The 26027-nt window shown below is 44.8% G+C and overlaps 1 protein-coding gene across 1 annotated transcript in view; it reads left to right on the top strand.

Annotated features, from left to right (window-relative positions):
• Positions 1-26027, top strand: part of ADAMTS7 (ADAM metallopeptidase with thrombospondin type 1 motif 7) — a 594575-nt gene that overhangs the window by 234226 nt on the left and 334322 nt on the right. Inside the window, exons 7-8 of the mRNA XM_086957915.1 lie at positions 2752-2901; positions 11245-11388. Coding sequence (XP_086814041.1) covers positions 2752-2901; positions 11245-11388 — 294 coding nt within the window. The remainder of the gene's footprint in view (positions 1-2751; positions 2902-11244; positions 11389-26027) is intronic.

Genomic DNA, 26027 nt, shown 5'->3' with positions numbered 1-26027 from the left:
TGGATGATCCTCACTGGGTGGGGTTGTAGCTCTCACGTTTCATGGTTCATTATTCTCCTGCATCAAATTCATGGATGTGTTTGGCATTGCTGTTGCCCTGCGGTTGAGCAACCATGGGCGCCTTTTCAAACGGCCTCCTTCTTCTTGTCGGAGAGGATCATTTTAGAACTGATTTACTGCCTACTCTAGCTTCCATCTGAGGGTATTTGTACACTTACTCCCCCTCTGATGGCATCATTAGTGTGGCTCACTGGTTAGAGGCGGCAGACCCGAGAGCAGAGGACGGCCCGGGACCAGGGTTCGATTCCCGGCGCGGCAGGTTTCTGGACCAGGGTCAGCGGACTCGATAATTCTCTCGCCTCGGTGCCCACTCTGATCAGCGATCACACTCGGCAACTCTGGGCATTAGCTTGCCTCATCCTCACTAACGGCCCCACCAGACCGCCGGGGATGCCTGGTCTCACCCTGGAGATACCCATTAAGGGACCATCTCTCAGGGAAGCCAGGAAGGGTTTCGCAGCGGTCGAAGCGCCTTGGGACCCTCCGGGTAAGTAGTGCGCTATATAAATGCCTATACATTTACATTACATTATACACTTCCAGTTCCCAGGATGCATTAGAGCATTATTACCCATTCCGACTTGTCTGGTGAATGGCAGTGCATCGCTTCTGTTAAAGCTTCAGCAACTCTTTTAGCTGCATGCCCACTTTAAATTAGGCCTGAGCAACATTTTTATTACTCTGGAATAATCAGAGTAATTTCCCATTACTCTTGTGACGTGAAATTACCGAAATTTACGCATTCATGCCCGATTATGTAATTTAGAGTAATTTGAGGCAAAAGTGTCTACCAGGAGAGCACAGGACCAGACGTGAGCCGCTGCTGGCTGCTACTGTTCGCTTTCCATTATTTTCTTACTGCAGAATACATCCTTGGGCCCATTTTTGTGCAAGGAAATGCAGGGTGTCACTCTTTTTTATAATTTTGCTATATTTTCACCTAGTTACACTACCGCAAATGACGTAAGTTACACCCACCCTACTTTAAACGTGTTCTGTATATACATCTTGCACATAACTGTTTATCAGACATGCATTATTCATGACTCTTCCATATCTTCCAATCTTTGCATATACCTGTTGATTGCACGTGTATAATGACTTTTTCACCCAAAGTGCTTCTGCTGACCAGGGAAAGGGAAAAAATCAATACCTCCAAGTGTGCCCATGCCATAGTGGCCTTCTAGAGCCCTAAGTATTTTTTTCAAAAGATAACTACCCAAACCGGGAAGATTGCTTTTTAGAAAATATAAAATAAATATTTCTACGTGCTGGGAGTTTTCTCCTAGTGTGTGGAAGACTTTGATTGTTTTAAGAACGACCATCATGTACAAGAAAATAAAATGTCTGACAGGTTTCGAAGGCCCGTCCATGTTAGCTGGAAGTTGAGGGACTCACAGTTGTTTCAGGTGGCTCCTGTGTCTCAGAAAACACAGTTCTTCCTCTACCTCTAAAGGATGGCGATCATTGCGCTGGTTGGCTATCTTAGTAATGCCCACAGCTAAATAACCCCTCTGTTTTTATACTAGGGCTTTTATTGAATACATTTGTGCATTTCGAGAGTGATGGTTTATTCCCTTCTATTGAAATAACTGTACACAAACTTCTAATAAAAACTTGCAAAAGGACAGCGTAGAATTGGAAATATTTGTGTCCTCCTGACATAGAGCGATATGGCAACCTCACGAATAGTATTTGGGATATTTTCTCCATAAACCAGTCTTGTGTACACTTGTTTTATACAGCTCGCATACACTTTTTTCATATTCGGGTCATAAATATGCTTAGAGGTGGGTGCGTCAATCAAAGCTCGAGCCAGGCTTGAGCCTGAAGCCTGGCTTTGGCTCAACTCAAGGTTCTGTTAGCATCTCGAGCCCATAACGAGCCAAGCTTTCATGTGGCTTCTGCTTGTCTTCCCTCTTCTACCCAGCCCAGGGTGTGGCTCTACATCCACAGCTGCAGACTGTGGAACTGGGGAACCAGGTTCGAATCTCAGCCTCAGGGCAACATCCTGCGATTCTGGGCAAATCACGTAATCTCCCCATGCCTATAAACAATGCATGTGACCTTCTGTAATGTAACGAGTGCTCATGTAAAGCACTCCAATACCTTTAGGTCAAGTTTGTGCTATAGTTCAAAAACTGCAAAAAAAATGCACTAAAAGGTAAAAATAAGTCCTTAACATAAGAGAAGACCGATAATCATTTACTGACTGATTTTTACAAAATTAAACCATATAACCTGCATTTATCGCGGCTTCCCCGCTTAAACTGTTTGACCTTAGGCAAATATTTAATTTCACCTAAACAGTTTTTTTTCCATCATCGCTTATGAAAGCACTTTCATGTATAGGAGTTCAGACTACCAGTTGTATAAAACGATCACTTTTGATCAATGTTTCTTCACACTGCAGTGCTACAATGTGCCCTATTAATACCAAAGCGTCCACGTGTTAAATACACTTTGTTGAATTTTGGAGAGACGTTATTTTACTGTATGTGCTGTTTGTTGTATGATTTACAGAGCAGGTATTTTCAGGGCTGGGCTCGAGACAGGGCTCTATGGTATTAGCCAGACGCTTGGCTCGGCTCTTCCTGTTTACCTCTATATATATATATATATACTGTATGTGTATTTGTCTGTGTTTGCGCTCTGTGTCATGCTGCTGTTTGTGTTTGCCCCTGAGCACAGGAAGGACATCTGCGCCGCCATGAACCGCCCTTGTGAGACCCTGGGCCTGTCCCACGTCTCCGGCATGTGCCAGCCGCACCGCAGCTGCAACGTCAACGAGGACACCGGCCTGCCATTGGCCTTCACCATCGCACACGAACTTGGACACAGGTACAGGCGCTCTGTGATTGGCCAGCCGAGGCGCATCTGCACGAGGGAGCTCACAACACCCCGGGCTCTGACCCCGCCCCTCTCACCCCCGTGATAACCTCTGACCTCTCCTTTTACAGCCTGCTTCCCACCAGCTGACTGATAAAATCACTCCATGTCTTGCACGAATGTATTTATTTATGCGTTTTTATATAGCGCGGACTTTACCGGAAGTTGTCAGAGCGCTTTACAAAAGGAACAGTAATGGTACATGAGGGATGTCATTTCACTCCATTGGGAGACACAGGCTGGCGCTGTCACTTCAGGTCCCAGCAACACCCGGGGAGGGGGCTCTGTGTATTTTCTTTTTACTGTTTTGCAAATAAAACGATCGAGTATGGGAACGGCGGGTGGACGGCCGGCGAGTAATCGTAATCCAGCGGCTGATAAGGGGCAGGAAGTCAAGCATGGAAAATAAACAGGCATGCACACAGCTCCAGCCTTCTGCTTCTTATCCAGTTAATGAATGACAGGATGTCTCGAAGGAAACGCAGGCACACGATACACGTGCGTATCAAGGCTGGGCCGGTCACACGGTCTCCCCAAACCATCCACCAATCATTAACTACTAAATATATGCACTACGGGGTTTTGGTGTGGAAAATCCTGTACGCCCCCTCCAATACCCTTTTATTGCTGGCCAGGGTGCAGGGCCAGTAATTGCTAATCTTGTCGCACACGGTTTCTTTGTTTGCCTGGGTCATGTGTTGGGCTGCATTGTTGTATGTGCTCTTGTCCTTTTGGGGTAGGTTACGTGGTTTTCTGTGCTCCTGTCCCGACATGCACAACGTTCCACGATCTTGTATTTGCTTTTGATGTTATGGATTAGATTCCATGTTCAGGTATTGATTTTGACAACGTAGCTTTCATTCAAACAGACCTTTTTTTGCTCACAATGGGCCCGATGTAGGTACCAAATACCGGTCGGAAACGGCCGATTTCGGCCGTTTCCGACCGGTATTTGGCCTACTGAGATGTAGGGGACCTTTTTTTGTCCGATTCGGTATGTTACCGATTCGGTAAAATTACCGAATCGCAAAAATACCGAATCAGTAATTTTACCGATTTTTTAAATTTGGGATGTAGGTGGGACTACTTTCAGTCCCACAGGCCCTTCAGATTCGGTATTTTAACACCCAATCCAATTGGGTGTTAAAATACCGAATCCAGGTGTGCATGCACATGTGTGCATGCACACCTATGCCATGTGACATGGCATAGGTGTGCCATGTGACAGACAGACATGCCCAGGGCATGTCTGTGTGCCACATGGCTCACATGCCTTTTTTTGGGGTGCTGGAGGGTGTCAAAGTGACACCCCCTGCACCCTTGCACAAATCGGTAATTACCGAATCTGTAATTACCGATTCGGTAATGCCCATTGATTCCTATGGGCTTCAAGGCCCATAGGAAGCAATGGGGGATACCGAATCGGTATTTACAGAATCGGTTAATACCGAATGTATTTACCGAATCTGAAATACCTACATCTCCCCCCCTCTAATTTACCACTTCATAAATACCGATTCGGTATGATTCGGTATTTATGAAGTGGTAAATGTACATCTACCTACATCGGGCCGAATATGTTTAGCCTCGGCTTTCCCGCCCCCTTCAACCATTGGCTTTGCTCGAACCAGCCCCTTTCCTCTATTGGCCTAGACTTTGTCCATCACTTCTTATCTCAGTCCAGTCAGTGGAGCATTCATTTCTCACGTTCTGTTATTGGCTGTTTGTCACCTTCTGCGCCCGCTCTGGTGCTTGCAATGAACTGCGGATTTACATCCGTAGCCCACGGTCGTGGCCCTACCAACATCGGGGGGCTGGTGGGTTGAAGGCCTGTTAATTTTAGGTTTCAAATGCATATCGCTTGCGCTGTACCTGTGAAATCTCTTGTATTTAATATACCTTAAAAAGGGTCTCCTATCAGTTCCCCAAACCGAATTACTGTGTTCACTCGCTTTTGTTTGGAACTTTTTTAGTTTGTTAACTTCCCCTGGCTGCATGCATTTACGATACTTCTACTAAAGCTGTTCACACTGTTTCAGCCCCATTCACTGTCAAGATAAGATCTCTTGCCACGGATAAGGCAGACAGCTTCTAACAGTATGCCGGCTTTTTTATTAATTAGTTGTGTAAAGCAGAAGCTTAATCCGTAGAACATTTGTGGTATATCCTATTCATGCCTCAGTACCTTTCTTTGCACTTTTTAGGCATTATCGGATTGATTTTTTCGACTGAATCTATTTGGGTATTATGGCAGGCACAATTCCAGTTACTTTGCAGTTGAAAGGTGCTCTATTTGAATGGTGCAGCAGGGGAAGTGGAACCAGGGCAAAAAGCTCTACCGACCCCACTAAACCCAGAGTATTGATACATTTCACTACTAAACAAGACAGTCACACGTGCATTTATCTTGCAGGCAAAATGGTCATGATTTGAATGGTGCAGCTGATGCAGCGACCTACCTACAGCGCGACTCGTGGCGCAGCTTCTACCTTGGTTCCCTATACTAACTACCATCACCCATTTAATTGATCAGGAACCATTTACTTTGTATATATTGTTTTTTTCACAATTGTCAGATATTGTTGCCTGTACGCAGCTGATGCAGTAGCACCAGAACCAAAAGCTCTAGGCACCCCACTAAACACCTAATATTGCTATATTTTACTACTAAAGAGATAGTTCAGAGTGAAGTTACCTTGCAGACAACAGGGGCATTATATTTAAATATTTAACATAGAATGGGTTGGCGACCTTGTCACAAGTGAGGCAATAAACTGTTTTTGGTGTGCAGCTAATCCACTCTGTTAAACTAAGTTGATTTGATAGCGCTAACTGGGTATTGATTTACTTCTTGATGCTACCAAATTTTTGTTGAGAGCCATAAAGTGCAGTGAGATAACGTTGTTTGCACCGGCCGGATAACACAGTTTTCCTTAGTGTGGAAAACAGAATTTCAGTCCAGGTTTTCTGATCACACAGCCTGCAGTTCAGACACCATCCTCCTGTCCTTTGGTTTCTAGAAAGTAGAAGATTTTGGGTACTGTGATCTTTCGAGATCCAAATTAGGATATTACTTTCAACCAAATATGTTCATAACATTGACTTGCAAAGTATTAAAATCTTCAAATAAGAAATAGTTGTAGAAACAAAGTGAAATTCAAACACAAAAGATTATCTGAAAAAGTATTTGCAAACACTTCATCAAACTACACTGCTTAAACAATGCATCTGTGTTTTTGTCCAAGTAGAAACTTAACTGGAAGGAACACAGCGCACTGCATTTTCGTGCTAATATCATAGGCCTTACCTGGCTTAACACACGAACCAATTTCAGAAGAAGCCTTGATGCCTCAATTGAGGTGATGTACAAAAGGGGGTGGTGATGGACGGAGCATCTGAATCAATCAAACACTCACACCCAGTCAAAAGATCTGGGTTTAATCCATCATGGTTCTTTAGCCCACTCTGCCACCCCAGTTCAGACATGGCTATATGCAAATCAGTCTGACCCTGTGCCTCATGGGAACAGTCCAGCCCGAACTGCCAAGCCATGTCTTCCATGTTATCAATTGAGGTGATAACATAGATTAACATGCAATGATAGTAGGTTGCAGAATGTAGCACGGAGCTTGATTTCAGGTTACATTCTGGCAATGCCAAGTTCAACTGACTGTAATCTGATAGACATATCTTTCTTGTTATGTCTTTAAATATACAGCACAGCGGCTGGAAGGAGAAAAAGGTGCATGAAAGAGGGGGAGAGGAGGGAGTAGCAGCTATTCTGGGTTATAGAAGAGGGACAGAACCAGACGTTTGGACCGAGCCAGGTCCGAGTATTCCTTGGCTTGTTCACCTAAAGTTTGATGGCTCTATTCTCTCATCCTATGGTTGCCTGGTGACTCAGGCTCGAACCTGCCTTGACTTGCTTACATATACTTTGAGAGCGCCACTCTTCGTAAAGGAGGTTTTCCTCTCAATTGAGGCTACCTGAGCTCATTCACCTATTGTGTGAGGGATCCACTGTATGACCTGCTGACCAAGGCCCATGTCTGCCTTGAGTTCTCTGGCTATAGTTTAAGGGCTCTATCCTCTAATACTGGGGTTACCTGCTGAGCCAGGCCCATGTCTGCCTTGCCTTGTTCACCTATAGTTTGAGGGCTGTACTCTATGATACTGGGGTTACCTGCTGAGCCAGGCCCATGTCTGCCTTGCCTTGTTCACCTATAGTTTGAGGGCTGTACTCTATGATACTGGGGTTACCTGCTGAGCCAGGCCCATGTCTGCCTTGTCTTGTTCACCTCTAGTTTGAAGGCCCCTATTTCCAATACTGGGGTTACCTGTGGAGCCAGGCTCAAGCCTGACGTGGCTCAAACACCTAACCTTTGTTGGCTCCACTCTGGTACTTAGGTTACCTGCGGAGCAGGCGTGAGCTCGCCTTCACACGCTCACCTATAGTTTGAGTGTGTATTTTCTGCGGTTACTTGCCGAGCCACACTCAAACCTGCCTTGACAGCTCAATCTACAGTTTGAGGGCTCTGCTCTCTGACACTGCGGTTACCTGCTGAACCAGGCGTGAGCCTGCCATGGCTTGTTTACTTACAGTTTGAGGGATCCGATGTCCGATACTGGGGTTACCTGCCCGGCCAGGATGAAGCCTTCCATGGCTCACCCAATGATAGGCTTTGGGGTCACCTCTCGGGTACTGCGGTAACCTGCATGGTGGAAGGATGAATCCCATCCCTTTCATTATCAGTATAGCCTCCTAGGAGTTCAATCAAACTCGACCCAGGCCAATGTTTTTGATTTGGTTGCTATTGGCGAATAACCACACGCTGCAGCAGGAACAGTTTGATCCATCACTGTAGCGTGCACAGTTCTGGCTATATCAGAATCGAAAGTTACATTTGACCCATAACCCTCAGTCTAAGTTTCTAGTTCAGACTTGTTGTCCCTTTGGATGTAGTAGGTATCCTTATTCCCATGACTGCCGTTGCCTTCGATAACGATTGGACCATTAAGCCCTTTATTTGTCTGTGAGATCATGAATCAGCTACCATGATTTTTTTTGTCGTGCTACAGGTCATTAGGTTTTCGTTTTCTGATATCATGCATCCGTGCATCAGGTTGTACGAATATTTGTGAGTCTCTGATGCATTGCTTTACATGGCATAACTCCTTGTAAATCTGTCATGTCTAGCTTTACACTACATGGTTCTGTGAGTTTTTTATGTCATGCATTAGGTTCCTTAGTTCTTTGTCATTGTGTGCTGCCATGCATTAGATTCCTTGGTTCTTTGTTATTGTGTGTCGTCATGCATTACATTAATTGGTTCTATGCCATTGTGTGATGTCATGCATTAGGTTCCTTGGTTATTTGCTATTGCGTGATGTCATGCATTCGGTTCCTTTGTTACTGTGTGATGTCATTCATTAGGCTCCTTTGTTATTGTGTGATGTCAAGCATTAGGTTCCTTGGTTCTTTGTTATTGTGTGATGTCATGCATTAGGCTCCTTCGTTATTGTCTGATGTTAAGCATCAGATTCTATGGTTCTTTGTTGTTGTGTGATGTCAGGCATTAAATTCTGTGGTTCTTTGTTATTGTGCGTGCCATGCATTAGGTTCCTTGATTGTTTGCCATTGTTTGATGTCATGCATTAGGTTCCTTGGTTCTTTGTTATTGTGTGTCGTCATGCATTACATTAATTGGTTCTATGCCATTGTGTGATGTCATGCATTAGGTTCCTTGGTTATTTGCTATTGCGTGATGTCATGCATTCGGTTCCTTTGTTACTGTGTGATGTCATTCATTAGGCTCCTTTGTTATTGTGTGATGTCAAGCATTAGGTTCCTTGGTTCTTTGTTATTGTGTGATGTCATGCATTAGGCTCCTTCGTTATTGTCTGATGTTAAGCATCAGATTCTATGGTTCTTTGTTGTTGTGTGATGTCAGGCATTAAATTCTGTGGTTCTTTGTTATTGTGCATGCCATGCATTAGGTTCCTTGATTGTTTGCCATTGTTTGATGTCATGCATTAGGTTCCTTGGTTCTTTGTCATTGTGTGATGTCATGCAGTAGGTTCCTTGGTTCTTTGTCATTGTGTGATGTCATGCATTAGGCTCCTTTGTTATTGTGTGATGTCAAGCATCAGATTCCTTGGTTCTTTGTTATTGTGTGGTGTCATGCATTAGATTCCTTGGTTCTTTGTCATTGTGTGGTTTCATGCATTAGGCTCCTTTGTTATTGTGTGATGTCATGCATTATGCTCCTTTGTTAGTGTGTGATGTCATGCATTAGGCTCCTTTGTTATTGTGTGATGTCAAGCATCAGATTCCTTGGTTCTTTGTTATTGTGTGGTGTCATGCATTAGATTCCTTGGTTCTTTGTCATTGTGTGGTTTCATGCATTAGGCTCCTTTGTTATTGTGTGATGTCATGCATTATGCTCCTTTGTTAGTGTGTGACATCGTGGATTAGATTCCTTGGTTCTTTTTATTGCGTGATGTCATGCATTAGGCTCCTTTGTTATTGTGTTATGTCATGCATTAGGCTCCTTCTTTCTTTATTTTATGTTGCCATGCATTTGATTCCTTGGTTATTTGTTATTGTGTGATATCAAGCATTAGGTTCCATGGTTCTTTGTTATTGTGTGTGATGTCATGCATTAGGCTCCTTTGTTATTGTGTGTCGTCATGCATTACATTAATTGGTTCTATGCCATTGTGTGATGTCATGCATTAGGTTCCTTGGTTATTTGCTATTGCGTGATGTCATGCATTCGGTTCCTTTGTTACTGTGTGATGTCATTCATTAGGCTCCTTTGTTATTGTGTGATGTCAAGCATTAGGTTCCTTGGTTCTTTGTTATTGTGTGATGTCATGCATTAGGCTCCTTCGTTATTGTCTGATGTTAAGCATCAGATTCTATGGTTCTTTGTTGTTGTGTGATGTCAGGCATTAAATTCTGTGGTTCTTTGTTATTGTGCGTGCCATGCATTAGGTTCCTTGATTGTTTGCCATTGTTTGATGTCATGCATTAGGTTCCTTGGTTCTTTGTCATTGTGTGATGTCATGCAGTAGGTTCCTTGGTTCTTTGTCATTGTGTGATGTCATGCATTAGGCTCCTTTGTTATTGTGTGATGTCAAGCATCAGATTCCTTGGTTCTTTGTTATTGTGTGGTGTCATGCATTAGATTCCTTGGTTCTTTGTCATTGTGTGGTTTCATGCATTAGGCTCCTTTGTTATTGTGTGATGTCATGCATTATGCTCCTTTGTTAGTGTGTGATGTCATGCATTAGGCTCCTTTGTTATTGTGTGATGTCAAGCATCAGATTCCTTGGTTCTTTGTTATTGTGTGGTGTCATGCATTAGATTCCTTGGTTCTTTGTCATTGTGTGGTTTCATGCATTAGGCTCCTTTGTTATTGTGTGATGTCATGCATTATGCTCCTTTGTTAGTGTGTGACATCGTGGATTAGATTCCTTGGTTCTTTTTATTGCGTGATGTCATGCATTAGGCTCCTTTGTTATTGTGTTATGTCATGCATTAGGCTCCTTCTTTCTTTATTTTATGTTGCCATGCATTTGATTCCTTGGTTATTTGTTATTGTGTGATATCAAGCATTAGGTTCCATGTTATTGTGTGTGATGTCATGCATTAGGCTCCTTTGTTATTGTGTGTGATGTCATGCATTAATGTAATGATGATACTTGTAAAGCGCACTGTTACCCCATCTCGGGGTGTCCTGGCGCTGAAGACCGCTGGGGAACCCGTCCTGGCTTTCCCTGTGAGATGGTCCCTTCTGGGTATCTCCAAGGTGAAACCAGGCATCCCCGGCGTCTGTGGGGGGCCGTTTTAGAGATGAGGCAAGCTTAATGCCCAGAGCTGCCGAGTGTGATCCCTGGTTAGAGTGGGCACCGAGGCGAGAATTATCGAGTCCGTTGACCCTGGTCCACGACCCTGCCGCGTCAGGAATTGAACCCTGGTCCCGGGCCGTTCTCTGCTTCCGGGTCTGCCGCCTCTAACCAGTGAGCCACACCACTCCACTAGGCTCCTTTGTTATTGTGTGATGTAATGCATTAGGCTCCTTTGTTAGTGTGTGATGTCATGCATTAGATTCCTTCTTTCTTTATTTTATGTTGCCATGCATTTGATTCCTTGGTTCTTTGTTATTGTGTGATGTCATGCATTAAGTTCCTTTGTTCTTTGTCATTGTGTGATGTCATGCATTAGGTACCTTTGTTACTGTATGATGTCATGCGGTAGGTTATATATCACCTGACTCTCCTTTTTTGCAGCTTTGGGATCCAGCACGACGGCAGCGGCAATGACTGCGAGCCTGTCGGGAAGAAGCCGTTCATCATGTCACCGCAGCTCCTCTACGACACGTCACCCCTCACGTGGTCCCGCTGCAGCCAGGACTACATCACCCGGTTCCTCGAGTAAGGACTTCCACTCGCCCCTGCTGGCTTTCTCTGCCGAGGCCCCCTTCTGCCGAGGCCCTCTCAACCTGCCCGCTCAACACCCTACTTCCATACATGGCTCTTTACCCCATATGAGCATTAACAATCCCTGTGTACTGACATCTCTCTCCCACCGCTAAGCTATATTCTTTTGTTTTGTGCTCACGTGTCTTCCACTGCTGTCTGTCTATCCCCCTCACACGCGTTCTTTTCCCTTTCCTATGTCTGCACCTGGAACATGTTCTATAAGTGCCAGGTGAAGGAATATGCTCTGCAGGTGTCCTATGAATGTATGTTCTGATAGCATCCGTTAATGTAACATGCTCATTAAGTGTCAGGTGAATAAACATGCTCTATAGGTGTCTGGTGAATGAATGGTCTGTTAATGTCAGGTAATTTAACATGCTCTGTAAATGTCCTTTGCATGAACGGTGTATACGTTTCCGGTAATCAAATATGTTCCGATTGTCACATGAATGAACATGTCTTTTACTTATCAAGAAAGTGGATATGCTCATCTCGTCCACGTTCTTACTTAATGTGTATGGATGTCAAATCACCAAAATGCCTGCTGTAGCCTCTACAAGTCACACACATGCTTACACATACACAAATTCACACATTCTCTTTCGCATAAACCGACTCTCACCCAATGGCGTGCATACAGCAGTCATTTAAAAGTGTTTTTACTTACCTCAGCTGCCAGATAGGTACATATCGCAGTAATTGTACCCCATTTCTATGGCACGAATAGTGAAGAATATCTTTTACTATTTGTGTAATTAAAAAATGACGGAAAGGGGAGTCCCAGCTAATCATTGGGACAGCTGCCCTCTGTTTCAGACGATGATACCACCTCTGAGGCCAGGGGTCGCAAAAGCAGTGCCAGGGGTCTCAAGGGGCATACCTGGGGTTGCCGCTGCGACCCTTAAATGCCATCCATGTTAATGATGCGACCCCATCTCAGACAGAGGTTTCATCATGCCCCGGGATCTATGATCCCAGATTTTAAGTATTTCTTCTATTCCTTTGAAATTGCCCAGAAAAATGTCCCTCCTCCAGCCCCACCTCCTCTATCTCTCTTTCTCCGACTGAGATAAGCCACACAATTTTGTTTTAATGTTTACTTTTTTGGAATTAATCATATTTATTTATATGAAGAGTTCTACTCTAGGAGCAGATATTGATGGTTTGGGCACTTACGTGTGTTTGGTAAGGCGCTTTGCTGAAGCCGACATTCTTACAGCGGCCGCCATCTCCCTCCCCGCTCATATGCTGGGCTGGGACAGGGAGCTTCTTCAGCATCAGGGTCAGGATGTTTGGGGGCTGCAAGTGGCATCTCAACCCTATGCCAGTTCAGGTTTGTCATTGTGCGGCGGGCGTGAAGAGGCTGCAGGTGTTGCTCTTTATTTCTTTAATATCAATATCTTATTTAAATAGATGCCACAGAAAAACAATATGTACTCACCCGTTTTCTGATGTAAAAGCTAGCAAAATAATATGGAGCAAATACAGAATCAGGAGAAGAAATACTGAAAATTTTAAAGGCAAACCTGCAGACCCTAGATAAAGAGGCAGTCGCTTCTGCCCTGACTGAGCTTCGAACCAGGAGGAAGAGAGAGGATCAGGAAGGGGACCAAGATGGAAATCATACAGGCAAATATATTCAATCTTCACAGTTTCGTGGCCTCCACTAAAACATTATAGAGGTTTTAGGCTTAACAGAGAAGCCTCAAGAGGAACAGGGATATTACTGGAGGATTTGTTCATACAAATCATTATCAAGTAAATCCTATTAAAGGAATAGAAGGATATTGACAAGACATCTATTACATGTAAAAGATACTCTCTGCAGAATTTGAAAGTTGAATTTCCACAAACTCCTAAGGTCAGTATTATCCTGGCATCAACGGGCTCAACATGATCTCCGACCCCAGGGGATGCTACATTGCCAGGCATTGTTGACAAAAAAATAGAGGCTACGCTTAAAAGAATAATTGAAGCTTATAACTTTGCCATTAGAGTGAACACATATGTGGCTTATGCTACGCAGTTGATGCTGAAGGACTTCCAGCTCCTGGCGTGATCCTTGTTCAACACTATTTGGATCGTGTCGTCCTACCCCAAAGCAGGACATTTGCGGATTCCGCAGCAACCACAGCACCGAGAAAGCCCTCCTCAACGCCACCAATGACATATGCATGCTACTCGACCAGGGCTACACTGCGGCCCTCATCCTACTAGACTTCTCCGCTGCCTTCGACACAGTCTCACATCGCGCTCTCGCAGCCAGACTTCACGACACCGGGATTCAAGGAACCGCCCTCAACTGGATCCGATCCTTTCTCTCCGGCAGAACGCAGAGGATCATACTCCCTCCCTTCCTCTCCGAACACACAGAGATCAACTGTGGATTATCCCAAGGATCATCACTCAGCCCTACGCTCTTCAACATCTACATGGCCCCCCTAGCCGCCATTGTCAGACAGCATGGGCTCAGCATCATATCATACGCAGACACCCTGCTCAACCTCTCCCTCATGAAGAACCCCGAAGACACCAAACTCTGCTTCCAGGAAGGAATGAGGAACGTCGCAGCCTGGATGAAATATAGCTGCCTGAAGCTCAACTCGGAGAAGACTGAGGTCCTCGTCCTCGGACCCTCCACCTCCGCCTAGGACAACACTTGGTGGCCTGCCGCCCTCGGAGCCCACCCACCCCAACAGACCACACACGGAACCTCTGCATCATCCTTGACTCCTCCCTCACCATGATCCGCCAGATCAGCTCCGTAGCCTCCACCAGTTTCAACTGCCTCCGCAAGTCCTCCAAATGGATCCCACTGAATGCAGAAAGACCGTCACCCACACACTCATCACCAGCAGACTGGACTATTGCAACGCCCTCTACGCCGGAATCAACAGAAATCTCCTTCACAAGCTCCAAACCATCCAGAACACAGCAGCCAGACTGGTCCTCGGGACCCCACGGCACAAACACATAACCCAACATCTACGAGACCTCCACTGGCTCCCCATTGATAAGAGAGTAACCTTCAAACTCCTCACCCACCCCTACAAATCCCTCAACAACATCGGACCCAAATACCTCAACGAGAGAGTCTCTTTCCACATACCCAAAAGGAACCTCTGCTCCGCTGACCTCGCCCTGGCAGAAACCCCACGCATCTGCAGAGCAGGCAGAAGAGCCTTCTCCTACGTCGCAGCCAAAACCTGGAAAGAGCTCCCAGTCAACATCAGACGCTCTCCCACTCTGCACACCTTCAGGAAGAACCTCAAGACCTGGCTCTTCGACTAACCCGGAGCTGCACCCCCCCAGCACCTTGAGACCCTCACGGATGAGTAGCGAAATCTATAAAACCCTGATTGATTGATTGATTGATTGATTGATTGGCACTAAAGAACAGTCTGTCCTTTCTGCTCGTTCAGCCATGGATGATGGCCAGGGGTTGATTTAAGGTACAGGGCTTGATGGCTGCAACTACATCGGTTGTCCCCTGAGCACATTAACTTCAAAATCCTCTGCTAAATCATCACCTTCAGCACTGGTCACCACGCTCACAGTCCCAGTGACCCCTCCAATTCTATGCACATTAGCTTGTTGGTTTCAATGTATTGAAATGGATTCTACTCTATCATCCTGCCCCATGACTATTGACCACGGATGCCAGCATCTGGGGCTGGGAAGCAACACTGCAGAATAAGGGTCACTAGTTGAGACGGAATGGCCCTACATTTTAGAATACCCCAAAAGCATTTCTCGTAATACTCAATTCAAATGTATTCAATGTTCAATGTTACACAGGGCATACTGAACACAGCACAAATTGCACACAATGTTCCCGACGGCTGTCTCAGAGTGCTCACGTTGTAGGTCACCAAATGTAAAAATTATACACATGCTTTGGTCTTGCCCCTCCCTGACTGGGAATTGGGGAGGGATTTTCGATCGCTCTCACAGCTACCCAAAATGGCTAAATTGATGCAACGCTTTGCTAATATTTCACTGCTCCTGGCCAGGAGATTGATTAAGCAGCGCTAGAAATCTCTTCAAGCTCCTAGAGTAGGGTTTTGGAGGGAAGAGGTGCTCCGTTGGGGGTTAGCCGAGTGTGAGGCACTGCGGCATGAAGCGTACAGGGGCCTCTGCAAGAAACCAATCTCACTGAGCAGTTCAGCGCACAAAGATCTGAGATATGATGTGGAGGCGGGAGGTTCACCAGTTCACCGAGCTAAATAAGGTTTATGTTGTAGTCTCTAGATCAGAGGGTGCCATAGATAGGCCCTTATGTAACCATGCCTAGTGCCTGGTTCTGAGTGAGCGTTGTGAAAATATCCCTAGAGGGGAGGCCACTCTCTCTCCCCCGATATTGAAATATCCCTGTGCATGTTTACCGGAGGACACAAATCAAGATATTTCAATGCCTTTCGGGACACATCGGGCACCACAAATACTCTACTGACTATACCTCTGCCAATATTATGACCACCCAAACTTGTTCGGGTTAGGGAGTTTGGGGACTGGTACATCTCTTCTTTTTGTCATTAGTACTGCATGCTCATGTTATCCGTTTTATTTTAATGCTATGAGATGCTCGTTTTTTACATACCTACAAGTATACCTGTAATACTAGGAAATGTGTATTAGGAAACACATATGCCACTGCTGTAACATGCACTAATCTAAAAAAGCAATATATAAAAAAGGTCACTAGTTAAGAGAATGCAAGCTTTCACTCTCCAGTTGAAAGTTGAAGGGCTCCAATGTAGATGAGAGGACAGAATGCAGGTCACTAGATCTTATCTGAATGGACACAGCGGCACAAAGAACTGTAGGCTAAATTTGTTTGAAGCACAGATTTTTGCTTGGGCTGAAGAATACCTTCTAGCCCTAAGAGCAGTTTACATCCAAGGATGGTTGATCTTGCGAGCAGACAGCCTCAGTCAGAATCTTCCATTCTAGGTAGGGCATCATCCCTCTGTCCAGGAGTTCAACCTGATCCTTGCGCACTTTGGGACATCATGGATAGGCCTATTTGCAACACAATGCTCCCAGTCTTTTGCATGTAGAGATGGTGTCCATAGGCCTGATTTGTGGATGTCCTGTCAGTCCCCTGTCCCAAGGGAATTCCATATGCCTTCCCCCTACTCCCCTCATACCAAAAGTGCTTCAGAAGATTCAGGAATTCAGGAGGAGAGGACATCAGTTATTCTTATGGCATCATTCTGGCCTTAGTGCTGTTGGTCTTAACTCCTAATGTCTTAGTCCAGAGGGAATTATCTCCATCTACATCTGAACAAATGTATTTAATCATTGAGAAGAACTTCAACCTTAGTTTCCTACAGGAAACATTGAAAATCAGTTCATAGTTGGTGTAATTCTAAGGGGTCAGATCCTTTCACGTTAGATCTCTTTCAGATCCTTGAATTCCTTAAACAGGGATTAGTTAAAGGCTCAGTACCCTCCACTCTATCATGGCAGTGGGCGGTAATCAAGGTCGGATGTATGACGTTAGAACGCATACGTTTACCACGCGTTCCATTACAACGCGGTCGTAACAACGAAAGTTGTTACCACGCATTGCGCTGGGGGTGCGCAAAATTAAATAATTTAATTTACTATTCCAACACCAGTCCCCATGGATAGTAGGGAAGGTGTTGGGATAGTAAATTAAATCATTTACTATCCTTGAGCGCCCCCCAGCGCAATGCGTGGTAACAACTTTCGTTGTTACGACCGCGTTGTAAAGGTATGGCGTTGTAACGCTTGCGTTATAAACGTTGCATACCATCAAGGTCCTAAGATTAAAACAGGATTAAGGGAATTTTCACCTCTTGTATTTTGACTATGGAAGAGTTTTAGATTGAAGAGACCAGTAGCCCTGAATCAAGCTTCAACCTGGGATCTCTCCATAGTCCTGACGGGTTTGCAGCAACCCCCGTTTGAACCATTTGAAAAGCAGACCTGGAATAGTTGTCTGCAAAAACAGTGTTCTTAATTGCTGTCACTTCAGCAAAAAAGTTAGGCAAATTAGAGGTGTTAGTTATTTCTTATGCTTACTTAAGATTTTCCCCAGATAAGGTAATTGATAAATTGGATCCTAATTTCATTACCAACGGGAATTCCTTTTTTCATTATTCTCAAGAAATGATTTCCCATCTGATTACAAGTCTCAGATTCCTTCATCTTTGGATGTCAGGCATACCATGTTTATCTTTCTGGACCGTACCAAGGACTTCAGTCTATCTAACACATTGTTGATTGTTCATGGTACAGTAAATGAGGGCAAAAGGGTAACCTCACAAACTTTCAGTAGGTGGGTCCATCAAGAAATCTCACAGTCATATAAAGCGTTAAGGGAGTCCCCTCCATTTACAATAAAATACAAGGACAGTTCACTAGATCAGCGTGAACTACCAGGGGCGTGGCCACAATACATTTGTAAGGCTGTTACTTAGTTGTTGCATCAGACATTTATCAAGTACAATAGATTGGAACTACTTAATATTGATGAGTGTAATTTTGCTTCCACTGTCTTAAAGTGAACAACGATGCATTTGTCAATTAAATAAACTATAATACTGCATCAGTTGAATGTAGTTGCAAGTTCTTGAAGCTTTGTAAATCTTCTTTTAGTGAGGACTGGCACAAGGAGGATGAGATGGCGTATGATGACCAGTAAATCTTCATTACCCCGATTCAAAGTCAGTCTTTCTCGTGCCAGTCCACATTTTTCCCATCCTCCTGTGGTTGCACCTCTAATTTTGGAACTTGTAAAATACTGAAGGTAAGAATTTTGTTTTGGGGGCCTTCATTTGGGTCATATCACGGGAAAAGGAAAAATCATTAAAATCTGGTTTCATAGATCCCTGGGAGTGAGAGACTGCTCTGTCTATGGTGGTGTTGTCTTATTTAGTAAAGACTGGGATTATAACCAGGGAACTGAAGATTTATCGCTAAGTAATTGTTTCAGTCACTCTGTTGGGACGAGAATAGTTTGCATGACTTGCAACCCTCCGTTGCTCATTTTATCTGGACCTGCTGTGAACGTTGGGAAACCTACAGTCTTGACACCCCAAAATGTACTTCAATCAGAATGCCCACAATTCAATAAATTGGCAAGGATGTTAAACCTCAATTTCATGAGGAAATGTGTTCCTGAATTAAGGCACCTCCCAAAGCATCAAAATACCAGAAATACAATCAGTTATGTAAAAAGGCCCACTCAATAACTGAGTTCTAGATTACTGGAATATTTAAAATACTTCATTACAAAATTAAAAAGTAATGAGGTATAAAGTCAACTCCTTGAAGTCTGTCAGTAAATAGGGAAATGTAGAGGAATGAAAAATCTAAAATTAGTCTTAGTCTCAAGCAGGCAGCAAATAAGGGAGACAAGCACTGGAGTTGCCAATAGGTCTCGCAGTAGGAAAGTTGGAGCTATTACAATTGCAAATAGCAATGCCTTTTATTTTTGTTTTCATTTTAAAAACATAAAGGGCTTTGTCATTTACAAAACCAATAGCTCCAACTTTCCTACTGCGAGACCTATTGTGCACTGCACAGTGTGGGTGAAAGTGGCACTGCGTGGGTGTGAGTGCCTTTGAGTGAGTGGCGTTGCGTGGGTGAGTGGCGTTGCATGTGTGATTGTTGTTGCGTGGGTGAGTGGCGTTGCGTGGGTGAGTGGTGTTGCGTGGGTGAGTGGCGTTGCGTGGGTGAGTGGCGTTGCGTGTGTGAGTTGCGTTGCGTGTGTGAGTGGCATTGCATGGGTGAGTGTGGCGTTGCGTGTGTGAGAGTGGGCTTGCGTGGGTGTGAGTGGCGTTGTGTGTCTGAAAGTGGTGCTGTGTGGGTAAAAGTGGCACTGCGTGGGTGTGAGTGTATTTGCATGAGTGAGTGGCGTTGCGTGGGTGAGTGAGGTTGCGTGGGTGAGTGGCGTTGCATGTGTGAGTGGCGTTGCATGTGTGAGTGGCGTTGCATGTGTGAGTGACGTTGCATGTGTGAGTGGCGTTGCATGTGTGAGTGGCGTTGCATGTGTGAGTGGCGTTGCATGTGTGAGTGGTGTTGCGTGTGCGAGTGGTGTTGCGTGGATGAGTGGTGTTGTGTGGATGAGAGGCGTTGTGTGTGTGAGTGGCGTTGCGTGAGTGAGTGGCGTTGCGTGAGTGAGTGGTGTTGCATGTGTGAGTGGCGTTGCATGTGTGAGTGGCGTTGCATGTGTGAGTGGCATTGCATGTGTGAGTGGCGTTGCATGTGTGAGTGGTGTTGCGTGGGTGAGTGGCGTTGCATGTGTGAGTGGCGTTGCATTGATGAGTGGCGTAGCGTGGATGAGTGGGGTTGCGTGGATGAGTTGCGTTGCGTGGATGAGTAGTGTTGCGTGGATGAGTGGCGTTGTGTGTGTGAGTGGCGTTGCATGAGTGAGTTGCGTTGCTTTGAGTGAGTGGCGTTGCATGTGTGAGTGGCGTTGCATGTGTGAGTGGCGTTGCATGTGTGAGTGGTGTTGCGTGGGTGAGTGGCGTTGCATGTGTGAGTGGTGTTGCGTGGGTGAGTGGCGTTGCATGTGTGAGTGGCGTTGCGTTGATGAGTGGCGTTGCGTGGATGAGTGAGGTTGCGTGGATGAGTTGCGTTGCGTGTGTGAGTGGGGTTGCGTGGATGAGTTGCGTTGCGTGTGTGAGTGGCGTTGCATGTGTGAGTGGCGTTGCATGTGTGAGTGGCGTTGCATGTGTGAGTGGCGGTGCGTGTGTGAGTGGCGTTGCGTGTGTGAGTGGCGTTGCGTGTCTGAGTGGCGTTGCGTGTCTGAGTGGCGTTGCGTGTCTGAGTGGCGTTGCGTGTGTGAGTGGCGTTGCGTGTCTGAGTGGCGTTGCGTGTCTGAGTGGCGTTGAGTGTGCTGCCTTCATTGAAAGGGATAATCTAACTCCTGAAATGTTCTTGATTATATAACCCAAGATCAAACAAAAACTAATTAACTATTGGAAGAAAAGCACGAGACCTTTAAAAAACACTTTCCTCCTTCACTAAAACATGAAGGTATACACCAAGTTCAATAAACTGGGTTCTAGAATATTAATTTAATGTAAATATAACTGGCGTGGCTCTGATTTTACACTTTGTTTATACTTTTTTGTTAAACAACTGTGTAAACTAAGTGTTCTGGCATCTAGATGCGACGGACCACACTGTAGAAAACCTCTAATCCAAAGCCGTGGCATAATGTAAAGAACAGGAATTATTACCATGATAGCCCATTTTATTGGCTTTATAGCTAAAACAAGCAACTGTTAGATCAGTAAAAGCTAAAAACACATTGGGATTTTGACGAGAACAAAACATTAAGTGCCCACATTTTGAAAATCACTGGGATTGTTCTCGCTATACTAATGTTTAAGAGGAAAAAAGGTCAATGAAACTCAACTGCGTGTACCAGAGATGAGGAAGAAGAACTGTTAAACTAAAGTGAAGTAAATAATTACAAGGGAGGACGGGTGACGAGACGCACGGAGAGCAGCAGCCTTTGATGTGCTGGCCGGCGGTGCAGTGAATAATTAGGGGAGGAGAAATGCTGGCATGAGGCCGAGCGCACGCTGGGGTTTTAGGAAAAAAACAGAGGAGGTGGGCTTAGGATACGTGAAAGGAGAGACTGAGGTGGAGTGGACTGGAGGGGAAGAAGAGGCAGAGGGCAGAGAAAGGGCAAATGGAGGCAGAGCAAAGATGGACAGGCGAAAAGAGGAGGGGTGAGGTTACGTTGGGGATGGAGAACCCAGAACGGCGAAAGGCGAGGAGGAGCCTTTATGTAATATGGACTGCAGAGTGCGTTTGCTCCAATTTATATAACATAAGCAGCTAAGGGGTGCAAACAAGCATGTGCGCTATTTTTTGCACCAGTGCCAAATGTATGTGATCTGGCCCGGAAGTTGCTTAAAGAAGAGACACGTGGCTACACTACTATAACAAGGGAGGATACATACCCGGAGGAAAAAAACGGCAAAAAAACGGCAAGCTCGAGGGACAGACAACACGGCATTTTAGGACAAGTAAAGCACTCCAATTACGTTGGTCGAGTTTGCGCTTATTATTCTTAGAATTAAGAGAAAAGAAACGATCTGCATAGCAGAATGATAGTGGGGAGGAGGGGGGGGGAATGCGAAACACAGCCTGGTGACCGTGAGAAGTGTAAAGTAGGGGGCGGGGGAGTGGATGCCTGAAGTGAAGCTGCTGGCGGCACCACGCTGGGGAAACAACAGATGGCTGGCTTTGATGTGGTGATGCAATAGGGAAGCCTGTGGGGAAATGGGCTGGCTGGGCTCGTTCACGAGAGGCTTGTGGTCACGTGATTCTCCCGCTTTTCACATGCACTGTGAAGAAACTGCAGTCGAAACTGCAGTGGTTTGACTAGTGGATCGAGCACTTGAATTCTCGCCATTTTCCAATGGAAAAGGCGAGACCTAAAAAACGGACAGCAACCTTAGTAGAACAGTAAAGTCTCTGGGTCAACCCCCAAATCAAGGGTTATTTTACATTTTCACATATGGAATTAATAGAATGACAGAATCATGTCCTAAAGGAAGATCTACTGGCCTCCAGAGAAAACTTCCGGATGTACTTTTAAAAATGATTGCATCCAGATTGACTGAACATCACTGACAACACCACCTGATTATTACATTTCTCTAGAGAACTCAGGACTGCATTGAATCCACATTCCAAATGGAATCTTTACTGATGCTGCAGCCACTAAGCAAACAAACTTGTACTTCCTGAGGAGGTGTGTGGGTAGTTGACACACAGCTCCTGTGAGAGTACCAGGAGGCTCTCCAAAGATTATTACCTCCCTAGCAGACTGAAACATTTCTTATGTTGAATTATCAGCCTCTGTAGTCTGGGCTTGGAAGTATTATTTTTTTAGACCCCATACGTGCTGATTTGTAGTCTCTAGAGTATCATCTACAAGTACTGCAATGAGATAGTAGCTTTGATTTATTTCAATGTCTTTCCAGTCTCTGCCTTAATGTTTCAATTGCTGATGTTTATCTGTGGACCACTGTTTGATATTCATAGGATTAGGCTTCAACGAGTGCCAAGGGGGAACGCTGGGACAAGAACACTGTTGTACAGTGCTTAGCTCTCTCCTTGGGCTGACACTCTAGATTACTGTGGGTGTTCCTAGTTCTGGAGCTCTCCTGCGCCTTGTTGGCAGTTGGAGCTCTGGTCAGATGAGGGATGGTCCTACTTGTTCTGTGCTGCAATAAAGCTGTTTCCTTAAAGTACCTGTTCGTCGGATCTCATTTGTACTTACAACATTTGGCGACTTGGACTGGCGATGCATCTGGCCACAGCTTTCCAGTTTGATTCTGCAGCCGAAGAGAAAATTACAGAGCAGTAGCGTTCCCATCCTCTTACGAACCCCGTGTGGTGAGCAGCGTAGAACAACCCTCTGCTGTGGGGGTGATCGCGGTCTCAGAAGTATTTCCAGAGGATTTCACTTTCCGGCATCTCCGTCGGCAAAGTAAGTGACGTCAGTCTACGGCAGCCTCTTCAACGTCTTCTTCGGCAGCCTCTTCAACGTCTCTTCTATGACGTCAAGGTAACGTGATCTGGAGAGTTACTTAGCAAACAAGTTGTTCCTGAACCGCATCGCTGAAGCGCATTTCTTCTTGCGCGTCTATCTACGCTGTAGCTCTGATGTCAGACGCATGACCGAGCTTACGTACGACGCAGTCGGCCATTTTGAATAATTTCTGCACTGGCTGTCAGTGGTCGCCTAGGAGACGCGACTCACCGGACACTTCACCGTTTATGATAGAAACGGCGTGGAGTACCAGCGGAAATTTGGATATCCTGTTTGGAGTAAGCGCTTACTGTTATAACTGTTTAAAAAGAAAAAAAGTATTTGTTTCCTTTTCTGACTTCAGTCTTAAAGCGTGTCTTTACATTGTCAAGTGACAAGCACTCTTTGCATCACCAAATTCTCTTCTAAGTTTCGTGACTGTGATAAAGTGACCTCATGGCTCAAGCAATCAATGTTGCTCTTCCACCGCGATTTTTGAGTGAGCCAGGGAATCCGTCTATAGCGTGGGAAGACTGGATAGTAATGTTCAATAATTACATTCAGGCTCTGGATAAAGAAGACTTTTCACCTAAACGAAAGAAAGCTCTTTTGATGACTACTCTAGGCAAAGAGGGACAGCGTCTTTTTAAATATTTACCGCAAGCATTACCTTCTGGGTCGCAAGCTGAATTAGATGAGTTTAAGGAAGCGGTAACAAGACTAGAAATCAGATTCGGAAAAGAGGAAAACCTTGTCTTACAGAGATATAAGTTCTACAAGAATAAACAGTTGGCAGATGAAAGCATTGACGAATTTGTTGCACGATTACGTGAACTATCCGTGAAGTGCAATTTTGGTCAAATGGCTGATGAACTAATTAGAGATCAACTAATTGTTCAAGCTAACAACAGGAAAGTCCAAGAACGGTTATGGGCAGCTAAGAATCCGACTTTAAAAGTGGCTATAGAGTTAGCTAAAGTTGTGGAAGAAAGTGAAAAATGCATGAAAGAGTTACAGAAGAGTGGTTTAGAACCAAGAGTTGCAGAAGTTTCAAATAAGGGTGTCAATAGTGACGATAGTGATGAGGAGGCGATGGCTGTTGCTATTGTTAGAAAAAAAGGCTATGTTCTCCAGAAAAAGAATGTGCAACAACCACCTAGTAACAAAAGTAGTCAAAAAATGTGCTCAAAATGTGGTAGTTTTTTGCATACCTCAGATGCCAAGTTCTGTTTTGCGAATAATAAGGAGTGCCTACGTTGTGGAAGGATGGGGCATTTCGCAAAGATGTGCAAAAATAGAAATAGCTCAAGAGTGACAGTGGTCAGTGAGTGTGCTGACTTTGTGATATGAACAAAATATTAGTTCTGTGTGACACAGTATGCTCTTGCAAGGATCGAAGGGGAAATGTTCTCAAAGCTGAATTCAAGATTGATGAGAAGTATGTCAGTCTCATGGTTGACACAGGTTCAAAGTGGACCATCATCCCAGTATCCTTGATGAGGAGTGTGTGGGGTGAAAGAGTGTGACATTTTTCCGTCTGGATATCAAGGCGAGAAAATTGATCTGTTGGGCTACTTCGAGGGAAAGATCCAATTTAAAAATAAGTCAGCGTCTGGGAAAATATACATCTCAACTGATGGACCGGCCATCTTAGGACGTCACCATCAGTATGATTTGCATATTGTAGTCAATCCTAGGTCGGATGATCCAGTGTCGATTGTTGATAATTCTTCCTTGGATGAGATACTGGATAGATTTAAAAACGTTTTTAGGGATCAGTTAGGAGAACTCATAGGTTATTCCCACCGTATAATTCTCAAGGAAGGTAGTTGTCCTGTCCAGCATAAGGTGAGGAGAGTCCCTTTCGCTTTGCGAAAAGAAGTTAAGGCTACCTTGGAGGAGATGCTTCAAGGTGGCATCATTGAACCCATTGAGGCGTCCCCGTGGGTTTCACCGGTAGTAATTTCACAGAAACCAGACAACAAGATTAGGTTCTGTGTGGACCTGCGCTCATTGAATAAATGCGTGGTTGCTGATGTGTTTCCACTACCAAACATTAGTGAGTTGGTGTCGACACTCAAGGGGGCCAAGTTTTTCAGCAAATTAGACCTAAAGCATGCGTACCATCAGATTTGCTTAGATGATAAGTCTAAACACTTAACCGCATTCATCACTAGTGAAGGGACCTTCCAGTTTACGCGGTTACACTTCGGACTTGTCTCTGCGGCAAGTGTATTCCAGAGATTAGTCTCCAAGGTTTTTAAGGGTTTAGATAAAGTGTTATACTTTCAAGATGACATTTTGATCTATGGAGATTCTCTGGAGGAGCACAATGGGATTCTGCAGAGTGTGTTACGAAGAGTGGATGACGCTGGTCTCACCTTGAGAAAGGAGAAGTGTGCGTTCCTTCTGAAGGAGATAGAGTATTTGGGTTTCTGTCTGTCTGAGGAAGGCATTAAACCTAAGAAAAACTTGTTGGAGGCCATAGAACTAGCCCCCTCCCCTGTTGACAAAGATCAACTTAGGTCCTTCATGGGCTTGATCGAGTTTTACTCTAAATTCGTGAGAGACTTCTCCTCAAAGACTGCTCCCTTGAGATATCTGTTGAAAAAGGGTGTCAAATTTAATTGGACTGTTGAGCATGAGTCTTGTTTAAGTTTGATCAAAGCGGAACTTAAGTCCGCTAATGTGCTTACCCCTTTTGATACTGGTCGGCCCTCCATTTTGATGGTTGACGCCAGTGGTGTAGGACTTGGTGCAGTCCTCTTGCAAAAGCATGGGGAGGAAGAGAAGACCATCGCTTTTGCATCCAGGCCCTTGTCTGTCTCTGAATCAAATTACTCAGTCATAGAGCGTGAGGCTCTTGCTGCTGCTTGGGGCACGAATTACTTTAGGACCTACTTGTGGGGGTACAAATTTGTCCTTCGTACGGACCATAAACCTCTTCTAAATGTTTTAGCTCCGGGTGGTGCTGGAAAAGGGTCTCCCAGGTTAGCGAGGTTGGCCTCTCGTTTACAGGATTACCAATGTGAGATTGAGTTTGTTCACGGCTGGAAAAACA

This window comes from Lissotriton vulgaris, chromosome 2_1 (genome assembly GCF_964263255.1).
Source record: "Lissotriton vulgaris chromosome 2_1, aLisVul1.2, whole genome shotgun sequence".
Taxonomy (NCBI): Eukaryota; Metazoa; Chordata; class Amphibia; order Caudata; family Salamandridae; genus Lissotriton; species Lissotriton vulgaris.
Note: the sequence above shows the minus strand (reverse complement) of the source record. Positions and strands in the feature narration are given on the sequence as shown.